This window comes from Gopherus evgoodei, chromosome 3 (assembly GCF_007399415.2).
Source record: "Gopherus evgoodei ecotype Sinaloan lineage chromosome 3, rGopEvg1_v1.p, whole genome shotgun sequence".
NCBI lineage: Eukaryota > Metazoa > Chordata > Testudines > Testudinidae > Gopherus > Gopherus evgoodei.
In genome coordinates this window covers 204,757,198-204,782,380 of record NC_044324.1, presented here as the reverse complement: position 1 = coordinate 204,782,380, position 25,183 = coordinate 204,757,198, and the positions used below count along the sequence as shown (strand labels likewise).

The 25,183-nt window shown below is 42.7% G+C and overlaps 1 protein-coding gene across 2 annotated transcripts; it reads right to left on the bottom strand.

The window, feature by feature from the left end:
• Window positions 1-3,275: 3,275 nt before the first annotated feature.
• SNRPB2 (small nuclear ribonucleoprotein polypeptide B2) lies at window positions 3,276-23,437 on the bottom strand. Of its 2 annotated transcripts, none has more exons than XM_030557858.1 (7): window positions 23,359-23,437; window positions 22,095-22,182; window positions 16,299-16,471; window positions 11,924-12,064; window positions 7,281-7,334; window positions 5,602-5,690; window positions 3,276-3,668 (listed from the first exon to the last, which is right to left on the bottom strand). In XM_030557858.1, exons 2-7 carry the CDS (start codon window positions 22,156-22,158, stop codon window positions 3,509-3,511), a joined length of 681 nt encoding a protein of 226 aa, XP_030413718.1. In that variant the 5' UTR covers window positions 22,159-22,182; window positions 23,359-23,437; the 3' UTR covers window positions 3,276-3,508. The 2 variants fall into 2 exon arrangements, with proteins under 2 accessions (XP_030413718.1, XP_030413719.1); XM_030557859.1 differs by lacking the exon at window positions 23,359-23,437 and adding an exon at window positions 23,138-23,323.
• Window positions 23,438-25,183: the final 1,746 nt, after the last annotated feature.

Genomic DNA, 25,183 nt, shown 5'->3' with positions numbered 1-25,183 from the left:
ATGGATTGGTCTAAATGCTAAACCATATGGGATACTCCATTACATGCATCAAAAAGGTGGTGGAATCCCTAGTTCAGAATTAGGGCACCTACAAAAATGTCCTCCCACCCTTTTTAAAAACAAACACAAAAACACTACATCAGAAAAAACAAAAGTTATTCAGACATTCAAGGCAAATATGCATCTGACCAGTTGTCTTAGGTCAGTAACTGCTAAGTGCAACTTTCAAATCGTGTGTGCTCAAGTAAATTACTGCAAAAGATATGGGAAGTATGAATACACTGTTAGAAGAGGAATTTTGCAATTTGTTATGGGGTGGAAAGTGAAAAATCCACCCATTGGAGTCTCCTTTAATAAAATGAGATTTTATATACATATCACTATATGTCCTACTGAAATATAGCACAGTCTCCTATTCCACAACAATTTTTATATACCAGTATCAAATCAAGAAGCATACAAAAGGAGTGAATGTGTCTTGTTCTAAAGTGGCTTCATGCTCTCCTGAAGATGCTAAGTGTTGGTCCAACTAGCAATTATGGTGCAGATTTGCTTTGGGAGCAGGCAGGTTCAGTCTATTCACTAAAGGTACCATGTTAATTTTGGTTAAGGGCATAGTCTTCAGAGTAGCTGGTGCCTCAATCAGAAACAATGGCACAGACCTGGGCTGCCCCCTCCTCCCTGCAAAAAATCCCATGAAAAACCCACACCAGACTCACTCAACCACACCTCACCCTTATCCAAAGTATTTTAGTGGCCTAACAGGTCCCAACATTAAAGATGTGGGGAGAGCTCAAGGCAAGTCTGACACCTGTTTGTCCAGATCTACATTGACAAGGTCTGAATGTCCAGGAAAGCCTGCAGTACAAATTCCCAACAATTCCAGCGCAGGTTTCATCCAGAATGTGTATTTTAATTGGGTTTCTTTATTCACTTGGTCTATAAAAATGCATTAGCATGAATGGGGATCATGCAGCATTTATCTAAACACCTCACAGTCTTCAATGTATTCACCCTCACAACATTCCCATGAGATACAGAAGTGCTGTTACCCCAATTTACAGATGTGGAACTGACGCATAAAGATGCTAAGTGACTTGCCCAAGGGTCAAAGTCTGTGACAAATCAACTTATTGAACCTGGGTCTCCCAAGACCAAGGATTGCACTTTAACATGCAGTTCATTTAGGACCTTACACTGATGGTGTATAGGGGCTTGAATTCACACTGTTGTGATCGATGCAGTGGGTGTTGATTTAGCGGGTCTACTGAAGACCTGCTAAAATCGATGGCAGAGTGCTCTCTGGTCAACTCTGGTACTCCAGAAGAGTAAGGTAAGTCAACCAGAGAGTGTCTCTTGTTGACGTAGTGCAGTGAAGACACCATGACAGTCGACCTAAGCTACGTCGATTCAGCTACATTTACATAGCTGGAGTAGTATAATTTAGGTCAATTTACCCTGGTAGTGAAGACAAGCCCTTAATGTCATGTATTAAAAAAATTGAATTCAAGTTCCTATTTTAGTCACAATGGTTTGAAATAAAATGGGATTCAGGAAATCCTACCTAACAAGAGACGAGGCTGCATGCACCATCAAGCTATCCTGCAGCAGTTTTGTAGAGTACCAGAAAGGTCCCCTAAACCACCTTGCCATTAAAGACTCCAGGATCATTAGAAACAAGATATAGAGATCAGAGACAAGAATAGGAAAGCAAGAAAGAGACTCAAACTATCACCTGCACACCTTCCCCTGCCCCACCCAGCCCACAAATTCCTTTTCTACGTCTATCTTAGTTTCAGGGGATGAAGCCACCAGTGACATGCTTCACTTCCTACTCTCAGGGACTGGAGAATCACCACTCCCCTCTTGCTTCCTTTGGCTACAAGAGCCTGACCTCCTTATAACGAGCCTTGTGGATAAGGGAGAAGCAGTGGATGTGGTATACCTAGACATTAGTAAGGCATTTGATACGGTCTTGCATGATATCCTTATCAATAAACTAGGCAAATGCAATTTAGATGGGGCTACTATAAGGTGGGGGCATAACTGGCTGGATAACTGTACTCAGAGAGTAGTTATTAATGGCTCCCAATCCTGCTGGAAAGGTATAACAAGTGGGGTTTTGCAGGGGTCCGTTTTGGGACCGGCTCTGTTCAATATCTTCATCAGTGACTTAGATGTTGGCATAGAAAGTACGCTTATTAAGTTTGCAGACGATACCAAACCAGGAGGGATTGCAACTGCTTTGGAAGACAGGGTCAAAATTCAAAATGATCTGGACAAATTGGAGAAATGGTCTGAGGTAAACCGGATGAAGTTCAATAAAGACAAATGCAAAGTGCTCCACTTAGGAAGGAACAATCAGTTTCACACATACAGAATGGAAAGAGACTGTCTAGGAAGGAGTATGGCAGAAAGAGATCTAGGGGTCATAGTGGACCACAAGCTAAATATGAGTCAGTGTGATACTGTTGCAAAAAAAGCAAACGTGATTCTGGGATGCATTAACAGGTGTGTTGTAAACAAGACACGAGAAGTCATTCTTCCGCTCTATTAGGCCTCAACTGGAGTATTGTGTCCAGTTCTGGGTGCCACATTTCAAGAAAGATGTGGAGAAACTGGAGAGGGTCCAGAGAAGAGCAACAAGAATGATTAAAGGTCTTGAGACCATGACCTATGAAGGAAGGCTGAAAGAATTGGGTTTGTTTAGTTTGGAAAAGAGAAGACTGAGAAGGGACATGATAGCGGTTTTCAGGTATCTAAAAGGGTGTCATCAGGAAGAGGGAGAAAACTTGTTCACTTTAGCCTCTAATGACAGAACAAGAAGCTATGGGCTTAAACTGCAGCAAAGGAGATTTAGGTTGGACATTAGGAAAAAGTTCCTAACTGTCAGGGTAGTTATACTGGAATAAATTGCCTAGGGAGGTTGTGGAATCTCCATCTCTGGAGATATTTAAGAGTAGGTTAGATAAATATCTATCAGGGATGGTCTAGACAGTATTTGGTCCTGCCATGAGGGCAGGGGACTGGACTCTATGACCTCTCGAGGTCCCTGCCAGTCCTAGAGTCTATGAATCTATGAATCAAAGAAAGGATTGTTTTTCAATCAAACTGAAAACAGTGTAAATATGATGCTGTATTTAATCCAAACATATTGGTATTCCTGTCTCCATCATTCTTGTTCCAAAGTTATGCTTTTTTAAAAACAGTCTTCTGAGACAGTGAAACATTAGTAGGAAAATCGTTAGCCAATAAAACAGATGCAAAACCATAGCTTCAACAAAATAAAAATAGCGTTTATTTTTACCAAGTCAGAATTTCAGCACAGCAAGCTACTATCCACCAGATGTGGAAGTCTGCAGTTGTCCTACTTGAGTAACTCTTACAGTTTTACACAAATGTCTCCTTACTTTTCAAAAAACAAAAAAAAGAGAAAAGAAAATTTTAGTTGGCCAAAAAAGGTGGTATCATGTTATAAAAAACAGTCCTTTTAAGATAACATGCTTGGTTATTTCTTAGCATAAGTGATTTTCATTGCATGGGATGGAGTAATCTTGAACCCTTGGAGAGCATCACGAGCAGCTCCCGCCTGTCCTTCATTTTCAAACTCCACAAAAGCAATGTCATGTCTCCCAGGCACTAAACGTACTTCTTTGAAGCCAGGGAACCTTTAAAAAAAAAGGAGAAGTCAGCCAGATAAAATGACATTGATTATATCTGACGGTAAATCTCTCAAGCAACTGTTAAGCCTTATCATAAGGACCCAATACTATAACAGTCACTACTAGTAACACATTTAAAAGTAGCACAGTAGTTCTCATCTTTAAGGAAATGAAGCTACTTGATTAGTGAATGAAGTGGGAGAGAAACTCATTCTCCACACTGCAGTTGTTATATCTGCCGCAGCATGAGGTTACATGGTCATTGCTCCATTATGTGTGGGGCATTATAGCAAAAACATCAAGCAAGCAAAGTCAGGATGTCATACTATTCTGATAGACCATCAAATGGAGCTTTCTCCCCATGACACAGGGATCCTAGGGGAGATTCCCCCCACCCCCCTCCTCCCCACTCTCCACACTTTCCTGCTTCACCTGAGGGAACATGGCACTTCCATTCTCTTCAATCCCTATGCTACATTGGATGTGACCAAGAATGGTTCCACTGAAATTCAAAGATTCCCCAAGAGCTACATATCCAGGCCCAAAGCAGCATATGTGGAGTATCATTGCTATAGTAGATTAATCCTTTAAAGTTATTTAAGTAACATTTCCTATTCCTAGAACACAGTACAGCAAAAGATCACTACTACAATTTCATATAGATTTTAACTCCATTGCAAGTGCTTATAACTGTAAATTGTCCCTTAATTGCTGAAACTTTCCTAAGTCAATCTCAACCCAGTAGTGAATTTTCTGAGCAGATGGAGTAAATTCATGTAGCCATTTAAGTTATTTAGAAAGTGAGGAAATTCAGGGGAAGAAGAAACAAACAGTGTCACTATAAGACAAATGAAAATGGAAAACAGACAAATTATTCATGAGCAAAACAAAGTTTCGAGCACACCCCAAGTCTCAGAAAGCATGTACAATACTTTCAATTGTCTCAGCTTTCTTTTTTTTTTTTAAATGAAGTGTTTAGCTGTTACGATTGTAAAGAAAGCCTTCAAAACAAGCAGCAAATTAAAATGATGCAGCAACATCTGCCTGCGTTTGCAGAGAGCCTGAAATAAGAGCACCAAGATGTGAAATTCCCCATTAATTTCACTGAATGCTAACTCAGATACCAATGACAATTTAAACTGTTGATATTTATTGTATAAGAAAGGAGGAGGATCATATTATGAAGCTCTATAACATGGCCAAGACAGGGGTTGTATATTCCTGGGACCCCATGAAAGACTAGTCAGTATGAGGAAGATGCATCTGGTAAGATAAGTGGACCTTAAAAACAAATGATGGTTGCAAGGAGGATGAAAGTGGGTTTCATCATCCCAAAGGGGGAGCTGAGCTTCCAAAAGTTTGAGATTGACTTAAAATCATATACATTCCGTAGTCATTTCTGTGACTGGAGTCTTTCACTGCAAAGGCACTAGCTTGAACTCTAACCCAGATTGGTTGCAAGTCATAACCATCTGATGGGTGTAGGTGGCCTACATGACTTGAGCTAGTTCCTAATGCTGTATGCTGTGCTGTTGTAGCTGTGTGGGTCCCAGGATATTAGCGACAAGGTGGATGAGGTAATATCTTTTATTGGACCAACTGCTACTGGTGAGGGACACAAACATTTGGGTTTATACAGAGCTCTTCTTCAGGTCTGACCTGAAAACTTGTCCCTCTCACCAAGAGAGGCTAGTCCAATAAAAGATATTACCTCATCCACCTTGTCTCTCTAATTCCTAATGGGCAGGTGTTCATATTAAAGAGCCACCACAATTTACATGGCTGTATTTTCAGCAGTAAGGCCAAGGATTAAATGGATCCAAGACTGAACTTTCATATTTTTAAGTATCCCCTACAGGTCAGGGCTGAGGAAAATGTGTGTGCGCGCGCATATAATGGAGAATGAAAGGAGAAAAAATGTTATATACACACAACTTACTGATTAAATAGCATAGACAGCATCATCTCATTTGTCTCTTCTGGCAAGTTATTAAGGAAGAGTATATAGTTTGGTGGATTATCAGGCACCTACAACAGAACATAATTCAACAAGTCATGCAAAATATAAGTAGCACTCATCTACTTTCTTTATACTTCCACTGAAACTACTGGAAAGAAACTAACGTACTGTTAATGGTCCTCATAAGACTGGTTTAGACTTCAGTCACTGATTGGCTAAACTATCTTTCACAATCCCTTTAGTACATTTTTTAATTGGTCCATTTTCACTGCTATGAGTGTTAGTCTGTTATTAGTATAATATCAAGAGATGCAGTAAGTTGGGGGACAGAGGTATTTCAAAATTCATTCACTATAAGCATGTAGAAGTGCTAATTTTAAAAAGGTATAAATATCTAAAAAGATAGTTGACCACATCAGTTGTCACTTCCATAGAATTTACCAGCTTTGAACAGCGTGCTGTAGTAAAGTCGAGGGAGTAACCATTCCATTTGAAGATATGTATACTTCCTGAAGTTGCTTCGGTGGCCCACTGAATATTCAGTACTATAGAGAGATTTGCTGATGCTTTGCATATAGCAGTTCAGTACCTTCTCAAGTGAACAGGGAGGTGTCTCAATGTCAGGGATCAGCAAAGTCTCTCTACTTTACTTGGCTTTAGTATAATTAGGTAATTCCCTTCAGCTGAGAAGAATAAGCCAGGTATTACAACTAGTTACAAAGTCATCAACTTTGAAGGGAGAAGGCTGTACAGAGACCTGAACATTCAGTATTGTCTGTCACACTTTTCTGGCCATGCTTCTTATGAAGATATATATTAAATTCCTCAACAGCAGAGGGGACAATTCCCACACAGACGCTAGGTCTGGAGCATGCTGTGCTCCAGCTAGTCTCAACTGCCAGATCACCCTTAGATGAACTCAGGCAGCTGTCTCCGTTTGTTCCCACAAAAAGACACTGGGTCCAAGTCTCGATCCTTGCAATTGGCACAAGAACAGGGGGGAAGAAGAGGGGGCGGGGGGAAGAGTACAAAAAGAGCTTTACGCAATTTTCTGGCTTCTTTAAATTCTTGGCCATGTTAAGGGGCCTACTCAACTCCCAATCTATGTGAGAGCAGCCTTGAGGCAGCTCAAACACATACAGCTGCCCGAGGTCATCTAGGGGTGCTCTGGCCACACTTCCTCTATTCTCCAATACACCCTCTACATTTGGGGACTATCCAGAGGACAACATATAGGTGTTCTGACAGTTCTACGGCATCCAATAAAATCCCATATACTGGGGATATTCTCCAGATGCTGTTTCTGCCCCCTTTATGTCACGGGAATTGTGAAATAAAGAAGCTGGGGAAAAAACTAAAAGTCAGGCCTGAAGTTTATAACAGCAGCTGTCTCTCCATACATGTCAGTTAAGGGAGAAGAGGGGAGGATATAACAAAATTCAGAGCATGTACAATGAACTCCTTCTATATACTGCAGAAATTCCCCACCAAATTCCAATTTAAAACAATTCTAAACTAGTCAAATACACTTTTTTTAAATACTGGAGTTCTACTGTATAATACAAATATTAAATGATGTTTGTTTAGTGCTTTCTCTTCCTGCTAATTCTCAAAACAGAAAATGTAATGGCAGGCATAAACAAACTAATAAGAATTACCTGTTGATTCTGTGACGAAGTCCCTTGGACATTCAAAGAATTCTGTGTTGTTCCCTGGGAGATTATGCACAGTTAGAAAAAACACGATTTTGCCACCAAAAAAAAAAAAGTCAGCACTGAAAAGTTCTCTATAATTTTCAATTTGAAAGCACATATCCATACCAGTTTGGTTTTCAAGGAGCCTGGGAGAGCATCTTAATCCTAACCAACCCTTCAATCTTAAGGCATTGTTTCCTAAACTGTGGTCCATGGACCGTTCATAGTTTGCAGAATAGTTGCTGGTAGGAAACATGAAGCCACTGGGTTTTAAAGCCCCACCAGACTGCTGGAGAAGACACAGCCATTAGGTTGGAATAGATTCTAAGGTGAATTTGTAGATATGGCAAATTCTTGTATTCCATCTGCCTCCTGAAAAGATGGATTCTACAGACAGGGAAAGGCAATTTTAGAGGTGTTTCTAAATATGGTTCTGTTGAAGACAGCATTCATTATGTGCTTTCTGACTGAGGAACAGATAAATCCACATAGACTCCTCCAGCACAAATTCAAAATCAGTATTTGAGTTCTTTAAGTGATTTCAAAGTGGTGGTGAAGTTAAGGCAACAATAGCTCTACAACACCTACCAAAACTCCTACCTACAGTGTCATAAAGATAGTTAAGGGTTAATGTCTCTTTCACCTGTAAAGGGTTAAGAAGCTCAGTAAACCTGGCTGACACCTGACCAGAGGACCAATAGGAGGACAAGATACTTTCAAATCTTGGTGGAGGGAAGTCTTTGTTTGTGCTCTTTGTGGTGGTGTTGTTCGCTCTTGGGACTAAGGGACCAGACATACATCCAGGCTCTCCAAATCTTTCTGAATCAGTCTCTCATGTTTCAAACTTGTAAGTAATTAGTCAGGCAAGGCGTGTTAGTCTTATGTTTATTTTCTCAACTTGTAAATGTTTCTGTTTGCTGGAAGGATTTTACCTCTGTTTGCTGTAACTTTGAATCTAAGGCTGGGGTGGGGGGAGACCTTCTGGTCTATAGGAATCTGATGATCCTGTAAAGCATTTTCCATCCTGATTTTACAGAGATAATTTTTACCTTTTCTTTCTTTAATTAAAAGCTCTCTTTTTAAGAACCAAATTGATTTTTCCTTGTTTTAAGATCCAAGGGGATTGGTGAAGTCCCACAAGGCAACTCAGGGAGGGGAAAGTTTTGGGGGGACAAAAAGTGTCCCAGACACTGAAATTCTGGGTGGTGGCAGTGTTACCAGATCTAAGCTAGTAATTAGGCTTACAAGTGTCCATGCAGGTCCCCATGTTTGTACCCTAAAGTTCAAAAAGTGGGGGAAAAAACCTTGACATACAGAATTTACTGTTTATTCTTAATGTTGGTGTTTTCTATTATACAGGCATTAGTCAACTTCTCCAATGCAGACCACCTTTCAATGGAGATAATATCTTATGGGCCAACTCCATTCCTATCTGCCATTGCATGGACCAGCTCCCCTCCCATTTGCTATTGCATAGTGCTTAGGTGCAACTATTACACAAATACTTTCACAGTATTACTCTGCAGTGTGTATTTTTACTTATCAAAGATCAGCAAGTGATTTCTGAAAAAAAAGTTAATCACACTTCCTACTTTTGTTCATTTTGTCTTCTCTCAGATATCTTACTTTCCAGCTGAGAGAAACAGAAGACAAGCAGCACCATGTGACCAGCCACTTCTCCACAGACCACTAGGAAGAGGTCTAGGGATCACTAGCAGTCCGCAGACTATGTTTTGGGTACTGCTAGTACTACTACTGCTTATAAACTCAGACTTTAAGCCCAGAAGGGAATGTCATGATCATCTAGACATATTTATGTAATCAGTTGGATCCAATTTTAGGGTAGTTGGGGAGAAATTACTTATTTGTTTTCTATATCAGGAGATAAAGAATTTTGATTGTTACACTGTTGATCTGACTATGCACTGGTATGAGGGGTCCAGTTTGTCCTGCACCTTCTCAGTTCCTTCTTACTGGCTAACTGACAGAGAGGCAAAAGGGTGGGTCATGGAATGGACATGAGCAACAAATCTCAGAGAAAACAGTTACAGAAAGGTTAGTAACTGCTCCCACCTCCCCGCCCTTGAGTGTCTGATCATTTCTATCCCCCATTAGGTGACTCCCAAGCGTTACCTGCAGAGGTGGGCTTGGAGTTCATGGACATGCAGATTGCAACCCTGCTCTACCAAACTTGGCGTCATCCCTAGCCTGCCAGTAGGAGGAGAATGTATGTACCGATGACCAGGTCTCTGCTCTGCGGATGTCCTGGATTGGGATCTGAGCCAGAATCACCACTCATGAAGCCTGAGCTCTCATGAATGGGCTGTCAAGATGACAGGAAGTATGACACCTGCCTGCTCATAGCTGCCCTATGAATGCAGGAAGTAATCCAGTATGAAAAACCATCTGGACCGAAACCATTAGGCCTTTCATCCTGTCTGCTACTGACAACAAGAGCTGCGTAGATTTATGGAACAGTTTGGTTCTCTCAATGTAAAAGGCCAGGAGACACCGCTCCTCCATATTCTTGTGCAATTTTGGGAAGAAAAAAGGGAGGAAAATAGCCTGGTTACTATGAAACTGCAGAACCACTTTGGGAGGAACGCTAGGTGGAAGCACAGTTGAACCTTGTCCTTAGAACCCCTGTATACAGTGTTCTCTAACGTAAGGGTCCTGATTTGAGATCCTCCTGGCCAAGGTAACTGCTACCAGGAAGGTGACCTTCCAGGAGAGATACGACAGAGGGCACGATGCCAGAGGCTCTAAGGGCAGGCTCAGGAGTCTTGACAGGACCAGATTTAGGGTGGGATTGGTTCACGAATTTGAGGGTAAAGTCTCCCTAATCTCTTGAAGAAGTGAATGGATATCTCGTGTGAGAAGACCAACCTACTGTCCATGAGAGGATGGAAGGCTGAGATTGCTATTAGATGCACCTTGACCGATGAAATGGCTAGGCCCTGTTTCAGGTAAAGCAGGTATTCTAGTACTGACTGGAGGAGTGACTGAGTTGGTGAGAGGCCTCACTGGGAAGAGCACACCAAGAAACAATTCTACTTGGCTAGATAAGTCACTGTAGTAATGGTTTCCTACTACCAGAAAAAGTCCACCAGGTCTTGCTAGAACAGGCTATCACTGCTGGATTCAGCCATGGATCATCCATGCAGTCAGGTGGAGGGCCCTGAGGTTCAAGTGGAGCCAACAGCCATGATCTTGCAAGATCATGTCTGGGAGGGGCAGGAGCAGCAATAGGGCTGCTACTTAAAGATCCAGTAGTGTGCCGAATCAGTGCTGATGCAGCCATGCAGGGGCTAATAAGAATAACCCTTGCTTTATCTTGCTTGACTTTCAGAAGGACCTTGTGTACCAGAGGAATGAGGAGGAAAATGCATAGAACAGAAGCTTTGTCTACAGGAGTAGGAAGGCATCTGAGAGAGCACCCGGGCTGTGACCACGCAGAGAGCAAAACTGCTGACATTTCCTGCTCTGCTTGGTTGCAATCAGGTCTACATGAGGAAACATCCCAGCTGGAAGATGGATATGGTTATGCTAGGGTGAAACGACCACTCATGGTGAGAGGAGAAAGACCTGAGATGATCTCACAGAGTGTTCCAGGCTCCCGGAAGGTAGGAAGCTTCAAGGTGGACAGAGGGTTTTAGTCGGAAGTCCCACAGACGAAAGGCCTCTTGACAGGGCGGCGCAACGCACTCCTCTCTGTTGATGTAAAACGCGGCTGCCATGTTGTCCATGAGCACTCATACAATTCTGCCTGTGTTCTGCAGTAAAAACACCTGGCACACTAGGCGGGCCGCTCTGAGCTCCGATGTTTATATGCAAGAGCAGCTACTCCTGGGACCACAGGCCCCAAGGTGCTTGAAGTAAGCCCCCAACCTAGACTGAAAATAAGGATACTGCTGGTTGGGGAGTGACAAAGGGAACGCCCACACCCCGATCACGGATCCCTCCACCAGTCGAGAGAGGCAACAACTGGGGCAGGAACTGTAAGCATTGAGTCCAGCCAAGTACACTGAGGCCAGCCAAACCTGAAGGGGTCTGATGCAAAGTCTTGCACACGTAAATGTGACCTAAAAGTTTGAGGCAAAAAATGGGCTGTCATGACAGGGTTGGCCTTGATCTTTGATATCAGAGCCAACATTGTCCAGACGCTAGTCTCTGCGAGGAAGACTCTGGCTTAGGTTGAATCGAGCACTGCACCAACAAACTCTATCCTCTGTATTGGGATGACGAGTTTACTTTTGCTCATTTATCAACAGCCCAGGATTCAGAAGGTAGGTTGGACCAGACTGATGCTGGCTTTCATCTGGACCTTGGACCAACCAGTTGTCGAGGTAAGGGTAAACTCGAACGCCTTGCCTTCCGAGGAAGGCTGCCATCACCATCATGCCTTTTCTGACAACCCAAGGGGCTGCCAATAGCCAAAGGAAAGGCCAGAATTAGTCTCTTCTTACATACATTCCCCCAAAATACAATCCTCCTTGTTAAAACTATAGCTAACTACTACATTAAAGGAGTTTGTTCCATGCAGAAAAAACCCTTTGAACTTGTTCTACAAGTCAGGAATCTTGTTTTGGTTTACACAGTCCACTTACCTGACCGAGTTTTTTATTTGCTGCATTAGCCGACTGCTCCAGGGATTTGGCCTTTTTCTTTTCTTTCCTCTTTTCCTTGTCAGCAAATGTACCGCGCATTTTGGAAATCACATCAGAATCTGTTTTTGCATACTGAATACGCTGTTTAAACAAGAAAGCAGAACATTTTATATTTCACTACGTTGAACAGCTTGCACTAGCCTCATTAAGGCCCCAAACACCTAGCAGACCCTGGAATTCCTACAAGAATTTCTCACATTAAAAACTTCACTGTAATAGAAACTACCCACAGAATATGCTGAATTCACCAACTGTCTTTTGTTTAAAACATGCAAAAGATAGAAGAGGTTGATGGAGGATGGTTAAATGACTCAGCTGAAAAGGATGTTTTTAAACAAACACTTAAAGAGTATCCAAAAAGGTTTATAAACAAGTCACAGTGGAACTTTAAGGGAACAAAAAAGAATAAGAATGAAATACAGGAATAGTGCGAACTATAGGACATTCTCTTTTATATGAAAGCTACTATGTTGCAATCAGTTCAAATTCATATCCCCAGGCATGGATTAGAGCAGTGGTTCTCAACTTATTTATCATTGTGGCCACATCCAGTACTGCCTGTATGGCCCTGAGCATGTCACATGGGCCGCAGCTGTATGCTGACTGGGCTGCAAGCAGCCCACAGGCTGCATGCTGAGAACCACTGGATTAGAGCAACTGGAAGGAGACAGTCACTATGACATAACTTTCTTTACTGCCAGTTAAGAAGGAGAGGAAAACTCTTGAGGCAAGAAACTAGCAGCAGAGGCAGTAAAAGGGAGGCAAAGCCACTACTGAGGATGCAAGACATTGAAAAAGGTGCAAGAGAAAGGGGAAATCAATACCATTTTAGTAGAGAGATGGTTCATGTGATAACTTCCTCTCTTCTATAAAGTCATGTAGACCAGTTCCCATCCCATTCCAAAATACTGAACATTCTTCTGGCAATTAAAGCAAGTACTTGGAAAAGTAATTATAAAAGAAGACTAGGGCTGTCGATTAATCGCTGTTAACTCACACGATTAAGTCAAAAAAATTGTGATTAATCGCAGTTTTAATTGTGCTGTTAAACAATAGAATACCAATTGAAATGTATTAAATATTTTGGGTTTTAATTTTTTCTACCTTTTCATATTCATATATATATATATATATATATATATATATATATATATAAATAAAATTCTGTGTTCTAATTGAAATCAAAGTGTATATTTTATTACAAATATTTGCGACGTAAATAGTATTTTTCAATTCACCTCATACAAGTACTGTAGTACAATCTTTGTCGTGAGAGTGCAACTTACAAATGTAGAATTGTTACATAACTGCACTCAAAAACAAAGTGTGGGCTCTGAAGTTTTAGAAGTCCACTCAGCTTTACTTCAGCCAGTCGCTCAAACAAGTTTGTTTACATTTACAGGAGATAATGCTGCCTGTTTCTTGTTAACAATGTCACCTGAAAGTGAGAATTGCCATGAGAATGCATCTGTTGTAGCCAGCATCACAAGCTATTTACGTGCCAAATGCGATAAAGATTCATATGTCCCTTCATGCTTCAACCATCATTACAGAGGACATGCGTCCATGCTGATGATGAGTTCTACTTGATAACAATCCAAAGCCGTGCGGACTGATGCATGTTCATTTTCATTTTCATTATCTTAGTCAGATATCACCAGCAAAAGGTTGATTCTTCTTTTTGGTTGTTCGGGTTCTGTAATTTCCGCACCCGAGCATTGCTCTTTTAAAACTTCTGAAAGCATGCACCACACCTTTCCCTCTCAGATTTTGGAAGGCATTTCAGATTCTTAAACCTGGGTCGAGTGCTATAGCTACCAATGTGAGATTTCTAAAGATATCTTCTTCGCATTTTGTGAGATCTGCAGTGAAAAAAGTGTTCTTAAAATGAACGACATGTGCTGGGTGATCATCGGAGACTCCTATAACATGAAATGTATGGCAAAATGCAGGTAAAACAGAGCAGAGGACATAATTCTCCCCAAAGAGTTCAGTCACAAATTTAACTAACTTTTTTGGTTGGTTGTTTGTTTTTTTAACAAGTGTCATCAGCATGAAAGCATGTCCTCTGGAATGGTGGCCAAAGCATGAAGGAGCATCAAATGTTTAGCATATCCAGCACGTAAATACCTTACAATGCTGGCTACAAAAGTACCATGCAAATGCCTGTTCTCACTTTCTGGTGACAGTTAATTCAAGAGTAACGCAAAACAAATTTAAAAAAATTGTCATGATTAATTACAGTTTTAATCGCACTGTTAAATGTAAATTGGTATTCATTATAAATATATTTGGATTTTTTCTACATTTTCAAATATTTATTTCAATTACAACACAATACATAGTATTTGTAATATAAAGTGAGCACAGTGCTCACTTTATATTACAAGTACTTTCACAGAAAAAGAAAAGAGAAAGAGAATTGAAAAATACCTCATACAAGATAGAGATTGAACTCCAATACTTGTAAGTTGCTCTTCCATATGCAGAATGTTTTTAAAAAACACAACTACTACACTCAAAAACAAAACAATGTAAAACTGTAACACCTACAAGTCCACTCAGTCCTACTTCTTGTTCAGTCGATCACTAAGACAAAACAAGTTTACTTACATTTACAGGAGATAATGCCACCCAATTCTTACTTACAATGTCATCTGAAAGTGAGTACAGGCATTCGCACTACACTGTTGTAGCCAGAGTTGCAAGATATTTACATGCCAAATGTGCTCAACATCCATATGCCCCTTCATGCTTTGACCACCATTCCACAGGACATATTCCCATACTGATGACACGTTAAAAATGTGTTAATTAATTACATTTGTGACTAAACTCCATGGGGAATAATTGTATGTCTCCCCGCTCCATGATTTTACCCCACATTCTGCCATATATTTCATGTTATGGGTGGTCTCAGAGGATGACCCAGTATATGTTGTTTGATTTAAAAACACTTTGCGTTTTGTCAAATCTGCAGTGAGAGAAGGAACCAATAGGAGATTTCTAAAGATAGCAAGAGCATTTAACCCGAGGTTTAAGAAACTTAAGTGCCTTCCAAAATCTGAGAGGGATGAAATGTGGAAAATATGGTCCAAAGTCTTAAAAAAGCAACACTCTGATGAAGAAATGCAGAACCTGAACCATCAAAAAAGAAAATCAACCTTCTGCTGGCATCTGACTCAGATGATGAAAATGAACATGCCATTGGTCCACAGAGCTTTGGATAGTTATTGAGCAGAACCCGTCATCAGCACTGAAGCATTTTTCAACACATGAATTTTTGAACTGAAGCGTTCAGCTGAACAGAATGGGATGAAGTATCTCTTAGATTTTTTTATCTTTTTAGTTTGGAGAATTCAGAGCTGTATCACAGGTGTCTAAGCATCTGTTTTTTCTGCTAGACTATAAAATTTCATAAATATCTGGCTATTCCCATACCACACACAAATGAATTCTGCTGGTTCTCTCTCACATATGGAGAAGGTAGATGCAGATAGAGTGGGAAGCTATTGGAAAGTATTCCACATGCAGCAAAGACAACTGTTTGTGTGCACTATATTAAAATGTCTCTGTATAGAGCTTTCCTGTTTGCGTGTTCCTCCACACTATAAAAAAAAATGGGTGGAAGACGCATGCAAATCAATATTTCTAGGCTCACTAGCATAGGAAAAAAGCGCTCTCTCGCACACAAAACCACCAAAGTCAACAGGACTACTCATGTGCATAGTTATACAATGTGTAAATACTTGTAGTATAAGGCAATTCAGAATCTAGCATTATCATCTCATATAAATTGCTCTGAACTTTATTTTGTAATCCTGAAGAGGGTAACATTTTCAGTATTAGCAATATTCATTGTGAAGTAGAAATACTATGACATTGAACAATTAAAAATGCTTAACTTCAACATAAATGAATGCAGCCAAATGTTATGGCATCACTACAAAAAAACTTGACTTATACAAGACAAAAAACAAAAAGGTAAACTAGAGGCATTTAAAATGTCATACAATTTTATTCCACTATAGAAAAATTATTGAAAGCCTTTATTTAGAAAACATACAAAATTTAGACTTCTAATTTATAAATGTAAAGTAGTATGATGTTGGAATAAAGCAGTCTTATCTGAAAGCTAAGCATATTGCCCCTCAAATATGCATGAATATATGTTCACAGAGAAAAACATGACATCAATGAAAAAATTAACAGACACACCCTAGATAGAAAAATACAAAAATCTGATTCCCAATTGCAAAATACTGTACTGTCCTAGTGTCATTAAAAAAAAAAAAGAAGAAGAAGAGAGACTTACCATTGGTTTGCCGTAAAATGGAAAACCTTGTAACTGTCTCAAAGCATTGGTGGATGAGCCAAGTTCTTTAAATATAACAAAGGCCTGTCCTCTCATTTTCATCGTCTTTAAAGCCACAATGTCTACTACATGACCAAACTGTGAGAACAGCGCATACAAGGATCTCTTCAGTTCTGTTGAAAGCATAGAAAAGCCATTACTGCATGTAGGTTGGACATGGTCACTGTGCTTTTATAAAAGTTATCCTATTCTCAAACTACAGGAAGTTACAACTCTGAAAGAATGTCACATGGGGTCTCAAATGAAAGCCAGTGTCATGCTGGTCATCGATATTGTGAAAATATAGATGTCACGGAAGGAGTGTGTGTGTGTATATTATATATATAAATAAAACCACTCCAAATACTACAGCCAGGCACTCAGATACCACAGAATATGCTCCAAGAAAAGTCCAGAACATACACCTGAACACTCTCAGAACCAGCTTCACCAAACAAGGATGCTCCACCAGAGAAGCAGATAGCATCATATAATGGGCCACCCAGACACCCCAGGAGAATCTGCTTCAATACAGATATAAAACCCCCTCTCACTGTACACCCCTACTTGCCACCTAGCACCCCACACTTGAACCCATACAGGGTATCAAACAACTACAACCCATACTTTGTGGCAGGGGTTGGCAACCTTTCAGAAGCGGTGTGCCTAGTCTTCATTTATTCACTAATTTAAGGTTTCACATGCCGGTAATACATGTTAACATTTTTAGAAGGTCTCTTTCTATAAGTCTATACATGCAATAGTTTAGTTATACAATAAAGTAACCAAGGTTTTCAAAATGTTTAAGAAGCATCATTTAAAATTAAATTAAAAATGCTGATCTTACACCGCCAGCCTGCTCAGCTCGCTGCCAGCCTGGGGTTCTGTTCACCTAGGCCATCAGCAGGCTGAGCAGGGCCTGCGGCCAGGACCTCAGAACTGGGGGGACAGAGAGGGAGGGACAGGGCAGAGGACTGGGGGTGTGTGGGGATGCGGGGCAGAAGACTGAGTGTGTGAGGGGGTTCAGGGCAGAGGACTGGGGGTGTGTGTTGGAGCGGAGGGGTTCAGGGCAGAGGGCTGGGAGTATGGGGGGTGCAAGGCAGAAGGCTGAGTGTGTTGGGGGCGTTTGAGGGTCAGGGCAGAGGGCTGGGAGTATGGGGGCTGCAGGGTAGAAAGCTGAGTGTGTATGAGGGGTCAGGGCAGAGGGTTGGGGTGCTAGGCTCATACAGGTGCTCCCAGCCTCCTGCCCTGAGTGGCTCAGGGCAGGGGGCTGGAAGGGATATGCCCTGTTTCACCCCCTTCCCCAAGGCTCCGTTCCTACCTCTCTCTGTGTCCTCTACGGAGCTGTGTGCACGCTCCCACTCTTCCCCCTCACTCTTGCTAAGGCCATCAGCTGACTGGCACAGGGAAGGGGGGGGGCAGGAAAGCACCATGCTGGGGGAAGAAGCGGGGGATGGGGAAGCTTGGCTGCCATAGAACCAAGCTTCTGCCTCCTGCCCCTGCAGGGGAGAGCAGTGGGGCTGAGGGCCGGGACCGTGGCAGGCAGCTGCGTGACACTCAGAATTGGCTCACGTGCTGCATTTGGCACATATGCCGCAGGTTGCCGACACCTGCTTTATGGGAACTGCATCCTGGAAAAAACTTTGCTGAACTCTCCTCTTCAAGCTTATCATCAGAAGCAAGCTCCCCACAAATAAGGGCATGCCAACTCAAAGTGGCACCAGACGCAAAACCTTCAGACATACCTCCACTGCTAGAGTGATCAATGTCCCCCACTACACACCTATCACAACATGTGGTGTTCTCTCTCTGGTGCACTAATTGCCTCAACAGCGACTGTGTGTGTGAAGCTAGACAACCACTAGGCTCTTGAATGAACTCACACAGGAAAATGATAAAAGACAAACATCATGTCATGTGTGGGTGAACACTTTGTGAAAACTCTGACCTTATCCTCAAAAGAAACCTGCACACTTTCAAAAGACAAGCCCAGGAGCTTAAATTCACAACTTTGCTAGACACTAAAAATCATGGACTGAATAAAGACACTGGATTTATGGCTTATTACAACAATCTATAATCCACTAACAACTCCCCTACCTGCCTCCCCTTCTCTTCCTTTCCCCCCCTATGATTAGTGAGGTGCTGGAGAGGTGTTAAAGAGTTACTTCACGTTGAACAGTCTCTTGATACATGTTAATCATTTACACTAAAACCATCTGTTCCACCTTGTATTTAGCTGTGCCACTCTTAGGGCTTGTCTTCATGCACAGTGCTACAGCACTTTAGTGAGGAACACTGACGTAAGAGCTTCTCCCGTCAGCGTAGTTAATCCACCTCACTGGTGGAGGTAATAGCTATGTCAATGGGAGACATTCTTGATTTTTCACATGCTTGAGCAACATAGTTCTACCAATACAGGTATGTAGTAAGGACCTGGCCTTAGTTCATGTCTGGGAGATGTACAAGAGCTCTGGCAGGGCTTGAAAGCTTGTCTCTCTCACCAATAGCTCCAATAAAACATATTACTCACTCTCCTTGTCTCTCTAACATATCCAGGGACCAACCCAGCTACATCACTGAATACAAATGAAGGACTGCAAGAAAGAATTTCAGAAAACTAAAAAGGAAGGAAGTAGGGGCACATCAAAGGGGTTTGCTTTATTATATTTTGGGGCAGGAAAGACACCCATGCATCCTTCATTAAGGAAGAAAAAGAACAGCACTCTTGCTCTATTAAAAAGGGGTCTCAAGTAGGATTGGCTAAAAAATACTGGAGAGAATCCTGCATCAGATCAGCTTCTATAGATATGAGAGTAACTTGTTAGATTAGTCTCTAGAAAGCATGTCATGATTTTGTTTTATAAATAACCATTTGTTTCCAATATTCTTACTATTACTCAAATTTGTTGTGATAATAAACTTATTCCCACCACCACTAGAAGTATATTTAAGGCAGAGGATTATTACATGGGAGTTTGCGAGCTATCAGCCTCCCACTCCCCAAACCCTGCTATATCTCCAGCATTTATAACAGTGTTATAATAGTGTTAATTTTTTAAAAATATTTAACACTGTTATAAATGCTGGAGATATAGCAGGGTTTGGGGAGTGGGAGGCTGATAGCTCGCAAACTCCCATGTAATAATCCCCAGTTTGAGAACCCCTAGTGTTAAATATTTTTAAAAGTGTTTAATTTATGAGGGAGGGAGTCGCACTCAGAGGCTTGCTGTGTGAAAGGGGTCACCAGTGCAAAAAAGTTTGAGAATCATTGATCTAAGGTCTATGGTGTTAAGCAAAGTGATGGTCTTCTGTTGAATTTTACAAGCTGGGATGTACTGTTCCTGGGGAATAGCAGGACTGGTAATTTTGTGAGTGTTCAATGGATAAGAGGCTAGACTGGGGTAGTCTATTTTTTGTCAAAGTCAACATTTCTTGGTCAAGATATAGTCAAGTCCAGAAATTTTTTTTTTAAAAACTCACAATAAGAAAATAAAAAGATTTTAGTCCGTTCAAAAGCATCTGGTGGTCTGGATTTGGCCCATGGTCCATCTATTGACTATCCCAGACTAGACACTGCAAGGAACACTCCAAGGACTTTGGGCTTGGTATGTGCCTATAGCTATACATGCAGAGAGAGCAAGGTCTTCACGGTGGGCAGGGGGGTTGGTGGAGGCACTGGAAGTTAGTGCTCGTGCTGCCAGAGGCAGTTAGTTTCATGGAGCCGAGCCATAGCAGGCCCAAACAAGACTGCTTCACACTAAGGGCAGGTAATGGATAGATGCCTCACAACCTGGAGTATTTCTTGTGCGAGAATGCTACATGCTCAGGTCTGAGACACTCAGGTTTATTAATTCAAACCTTTATTTGAACCTAAAGCATGCTTTTTTATTACAATTACTATTAAAGACAGACACATACAGAAAAAGGAAATGGCCAGTTACCCTCTGGGGCACAGGCAATCACAATGGATTTCTTCTATGAAGCTCTATCACTTATAATCTCCAACATATTATACATATCTAAATTACATATTTATGATGATTAGAAGAGAACTAATGAAGTGTTATGACTATCACATATCTTATGCAACTCATACAATATGCATGTGTAAAAGGGCATAACTTTTGCTGCCCTTGCTATTTTCATGTTATTTCTCTTTTGTAATTAGTTAATTACCACTTCTCACACATCGAAGACCAGGGATCCTAGTTTTCCAGTGATTAAAAAGTTTGATTTTTTTAAGTAATCTGTGTTTTTCTACAATTAAAATTAAACACTGAACTTTAGTTTTCCTAGCCACAATATAAATAGGTATCAGTTGAACACAATGTTTTGATATATTCACAATTTTTAAGCTGACAACCAGAGCCCCGCTGCCCAAGGCTGACAGCCAAAGCCCTACCTATTGTCTGATCTAATTGGTACTGGGGCAAGATTGGATAATCAAAGGTTCCACTGAGCGTGTTTTTATTTTATTTATTTTTTGCAAAACATCAAAACTAAAAACTCTGTAAAAAACCCACAAATTATGTGGTTTTCAGTGGCAAGCAGATTTCTAAGATCTCTGCTGATCATGCATGCTTGACCAGACCACTTTTACCCTTTACTCGAGATTAAGGATTGTTTCTCTAACTGGCTTTTGGCAGCACATTGTGTGTCCTGTTTCTCTAGTTTTTCCTAGTTGGCTTTCCTGACATACATCAATATGTTCAATATCCCACTGGGAGATTTAAGAACCATGGAGACTTGCACTATGTTTGTCTGAGGGTTGGTTTTTTTTAATCCACTCTCTGATCCTCACATTACTGTGAGGCAATCTTCGGGACTCAAATTTTCAGACATTTAGAGCACCACTTTACAGTAGTATTAAATTTGAATGTATAATGGTAACTAGTTACACTGGTTGCTATCAACTCTAAAATGCTTTTAGTTTCATTTATGGTTTTATACCAATACACATCTCCATATGGAGGATCCCAAAACACATCACCTGGCTGCCAGGTTCCATTACATTGGTTACCACCTGCGTTTCTATTACCACTTATTTAACTAGGTTTAGTTATACATTGATTCCACACTGTTTACATCCCATCAGGGAGTGTGTATATGAAAAAAGAATTATCACCACTCTTGGAAAAGCACATCCAGACCACCACCAGAGCCTGATCTGATAACCGACTACTCACAAGTACTGCAGTATCAATAAAGTCAGTAGAATCACTTGTATTCTGAAAGACTATTCATGTAAGTATGGGTTTGCAAGACTAGAGCCATGAATCTCAATCTGAAGATAAACACAAGATTCAGTGGGACTACCCACACAACTAAATTACTTACATTTATAAGGGTTTGTAGAATTAGACCCTAAGATGATAAACAGAAGAAAGCCAGAAAGTTTAAAAAACAAAACAAAAACCACCCAAATGTGCATTAATACTTACACTTTGTTCTGAATTTACCAATTTTAATTTCTTCCCCTTTGGCAGTAGTTAAGCATAGATATCTTAAATTTATAGTTTCTGCTTTGGTTGTAATTATTTATTTGTAATTATTTATTTGTATTACAGTAGTACCTAGAGATCAAAACAGACTGGGATTTTATTGGGCTAGGCATAGCATAAACATGCTAACATTACAAGATTGCTAGTGCATTTTATGTCTAGATTATTCTTCTAGAAGACAGAATAGTATATTTTTACTGAGATAGCTTTACCAACACACTGATGAAAAACATGAACTTTAAATTATTCATACCCTCTTTTTTAATGTTGTCATTTATATTATTGATATAAATGGTATGGTTTGGTCTGATATCCATCTTCTAACTTGCTTATACAAGAGCCTAGAAAAAGAGAAACAAACACAATGTGTTAATACTTACATTTATGAAGATGAATTAATAATAATTATTGAGTTTGTTTAGGTCAAAGAGGTGTTGCCAGAATCAGCCTATATAAAACAGGATCGGAACTGTCTGACAACAGTAAAAAAGGAAGCACTTTCTAGTACACAGGTTTTAAAACTATGCACTTTTCATATACTAACAAAGGTCCATCACCTCTCAAGGTACAGAAAGATATAGACTACTACAGGGACCCAAGTCACTGAGAAAGCACCAAGCTCTGCATGGGCAGTAGTTGTTCCATGATCATCCCCACACAGCTCTTTCACTGCCCTTTTCATCAATAACGCTCTGAAGTGTTTATGGTCCCTATCACCGTCATATATAAACATTGATGCCCCCCACCACCCGCACGGACCCACCCATCACTGCACCCACACTGCCAGCTCCTCCAAGCACAGACCCCCTCATGCACCACAGCCCCGCATGCACCACAGCCAGCCCCTCCAAGCGCAGCCCCCCCATACACCACAGCCCGCCATACACCACAGCCAGCCCCTCCAAGCGCAGCCCCCCCATACCCCACAGCCAGCCCCTCCAAGCGCAGCTCCCCCATACACCACAGCCCCCCATACACCACAGCCAGCCCAAGCACAGACCCCCATACCCCACAGCCAGCCCCTCCAAGCGCAGCCCCCCCATACCCCACAGCCAGCCCCTCCAAGCGCAGCCCCCCCATACCCCACAGCCAGCCCCTCCAAGCGCAGCCCCCCCATACCCCACAGCCAGCCCCTCCAAGCGCAGCCCCCCCATACCCCACAGCCAGCCGCTCCAAGCGCAGCCCCCCCATACCCCACAGCCCCCCCATACCCCACAGCCAGCCGCTCCAAGCGCAGCCCCCCCCATACCCCACAGCCAGCCGCTCCAAGCGCAGCCCGACCACGCGCCCAGCCACCTTGGCCCCAGCTGCCCCACACCAGGCTCTGAGGAATTCACAGCTCGTGGCTAGTCTGGGCCAATCCCGACCGCGGCTGGGTGAGCCAGTCCGCCCGCCGGCCGAGGCGGGCTCAGCGCTCCTGCCCCCAGAGGGGAGAGCCCCAGATACCTCCCCGGACACAGGCACGGGGCCCCCCGCCCCGCATCGCCCGGCAGAGGGGGGCCAAACCCCTCCCTCACCCGGCTGCACTCGCTGCCCGCGCGCCTTCCCGCTGTTCCCAGCGCCGCACACCGCACCCTGACGCGTGACCTCACGTACTCAGGCAGAAGAGCCGAGCTCATGCATAATCGACACATCGCGCACCCAATTATCGATGCGCTCTTCTCCCTCCCCCCATCGCACGTGTGCGCGTTAACAGGGGCGGGCCGGGAGAGGCCTGAGCGCGATGGCGGTTCCTTTGTTTCCACACGTGCCTGTGGGGCTCACATGGGCAAGGCTTGGGTGTAGCAAGCCCCCAAGCCCCCGTCAGGGCCAGTAGGGGCCTGTTGCCGACCCAGGCTCTGCCTCCGGGTGGGCCCTATGGGTGGCGTTGCTCCCTGCCTACCCAGACCTCGCCTATCACCTGCCCTTCAGCCCCATCAGGGCACAGCGTCGCTGCTACTAGGGCTGCCAGAGAGGTTGGCGGCAGTTCCCTAGACATGAACAGCCACCAGGTGTGGAAGAACAGGCCAGGGTAGCGCTACTGGAATGAGCCAGGGTGAACAGGAGCCAGCCTGCCCGTGGTGCTGCTGTGAAAAGGGCTGATGTCACTCGGAGGTGTTTCAGCTGGCATGTTGAATGTAGGACATGTCCTGCTCTACTGGCACTAGGGCAGCCCCAGCTGCAGTACTATGTCTGATTCTGGGTGCCACACTATAGGACAGATGTGGATGAATTGAAATGTCCAGAGGAGAGCAACAAAAATGATAAAAGATTTAGAAAACCTGACCTATGAGAAAAAGTTTAAAAAACGGACATGTTTAGGCTTTGTTTCTGTGGACCCCCTTTAAATGCTCCAACGGCTTCACGGAGTTTCAAATAGGCCGAATGTGCCTATTGTCCCCTTCAGTCTTTTAAACTTCAGATATTTAGTTTTAGGTCACACGCCTGCTCCTAGTCATGTGCCTTATTGCAAATTGCACAGATGGCTTCAAGGCAACAGACAAGGGAGCCCCAGGATCACGAAAGGACTTGGCTTTCTGCACTTCTTAGCTGGAAAAGCCTGAGAGAGATCTACAGGAACCAGGAGCTGGTTGTGGGGGAAGCCTTGGCTGAGGAGAGAGCTGATACCTCTATGGGATAGTGATACTGTTATGGGTTGCTTTGCATCTTCATTAACGGAAGTACTAAGTGGAACTGTGTTGTTGTATGGAGGGGGAGTCCACCTTTCCTGGCTGGTGCATTGGTTATAATCCCCAGCACATAGTGAGATATTGTGCTCTGTTAGTAATTGAGGGTATATTTTTACTTCAATGTATATTTTAAACAGGGCATCTAGGGTGCCCAGAGTCTGGGATTACTCAAGGGTTTCTTTTCCGCAGGTCCACATGATGATGTCATCAACGTAGGTCAAGCAGAGTGGGGACATTCGGGGATGAGAGCTAAGGAAGCGTTGTTCTAAGTCTTCCATAAAAATGTTGGCAGACTGTGGGCCATGCGGGTACCCACAGCAGTGCTGCCGACTTGAAGGCATATATTGTCCCAAGGTGTGAAATAGTTGTGAGGACAAAGTCCAGCCCCCTTGTTTGGCATATAACTAGTTCACAAAACTGGAGGGGGTGTAGGGAAATCACTGCACCAGCTCCAGGCCGCGTCAGACAGACCCGCCCTCCCAGTCCCGCTCCGCACGACCAGGCTCGGACCGCTCCTGACAGACACCACCCCGCGGGAGGCGGTGGTGCTGGCAGCCGCCAGGCTGCGCTCGCTGTAACGTAGCAGACTTGGAGCGAACGTTGCTAGTAGCGAAAACCCCCCCTCCCAAGATGGCGGCTCCAGCCCCCGCGCCCCCCCTTCGCGCAGACATTG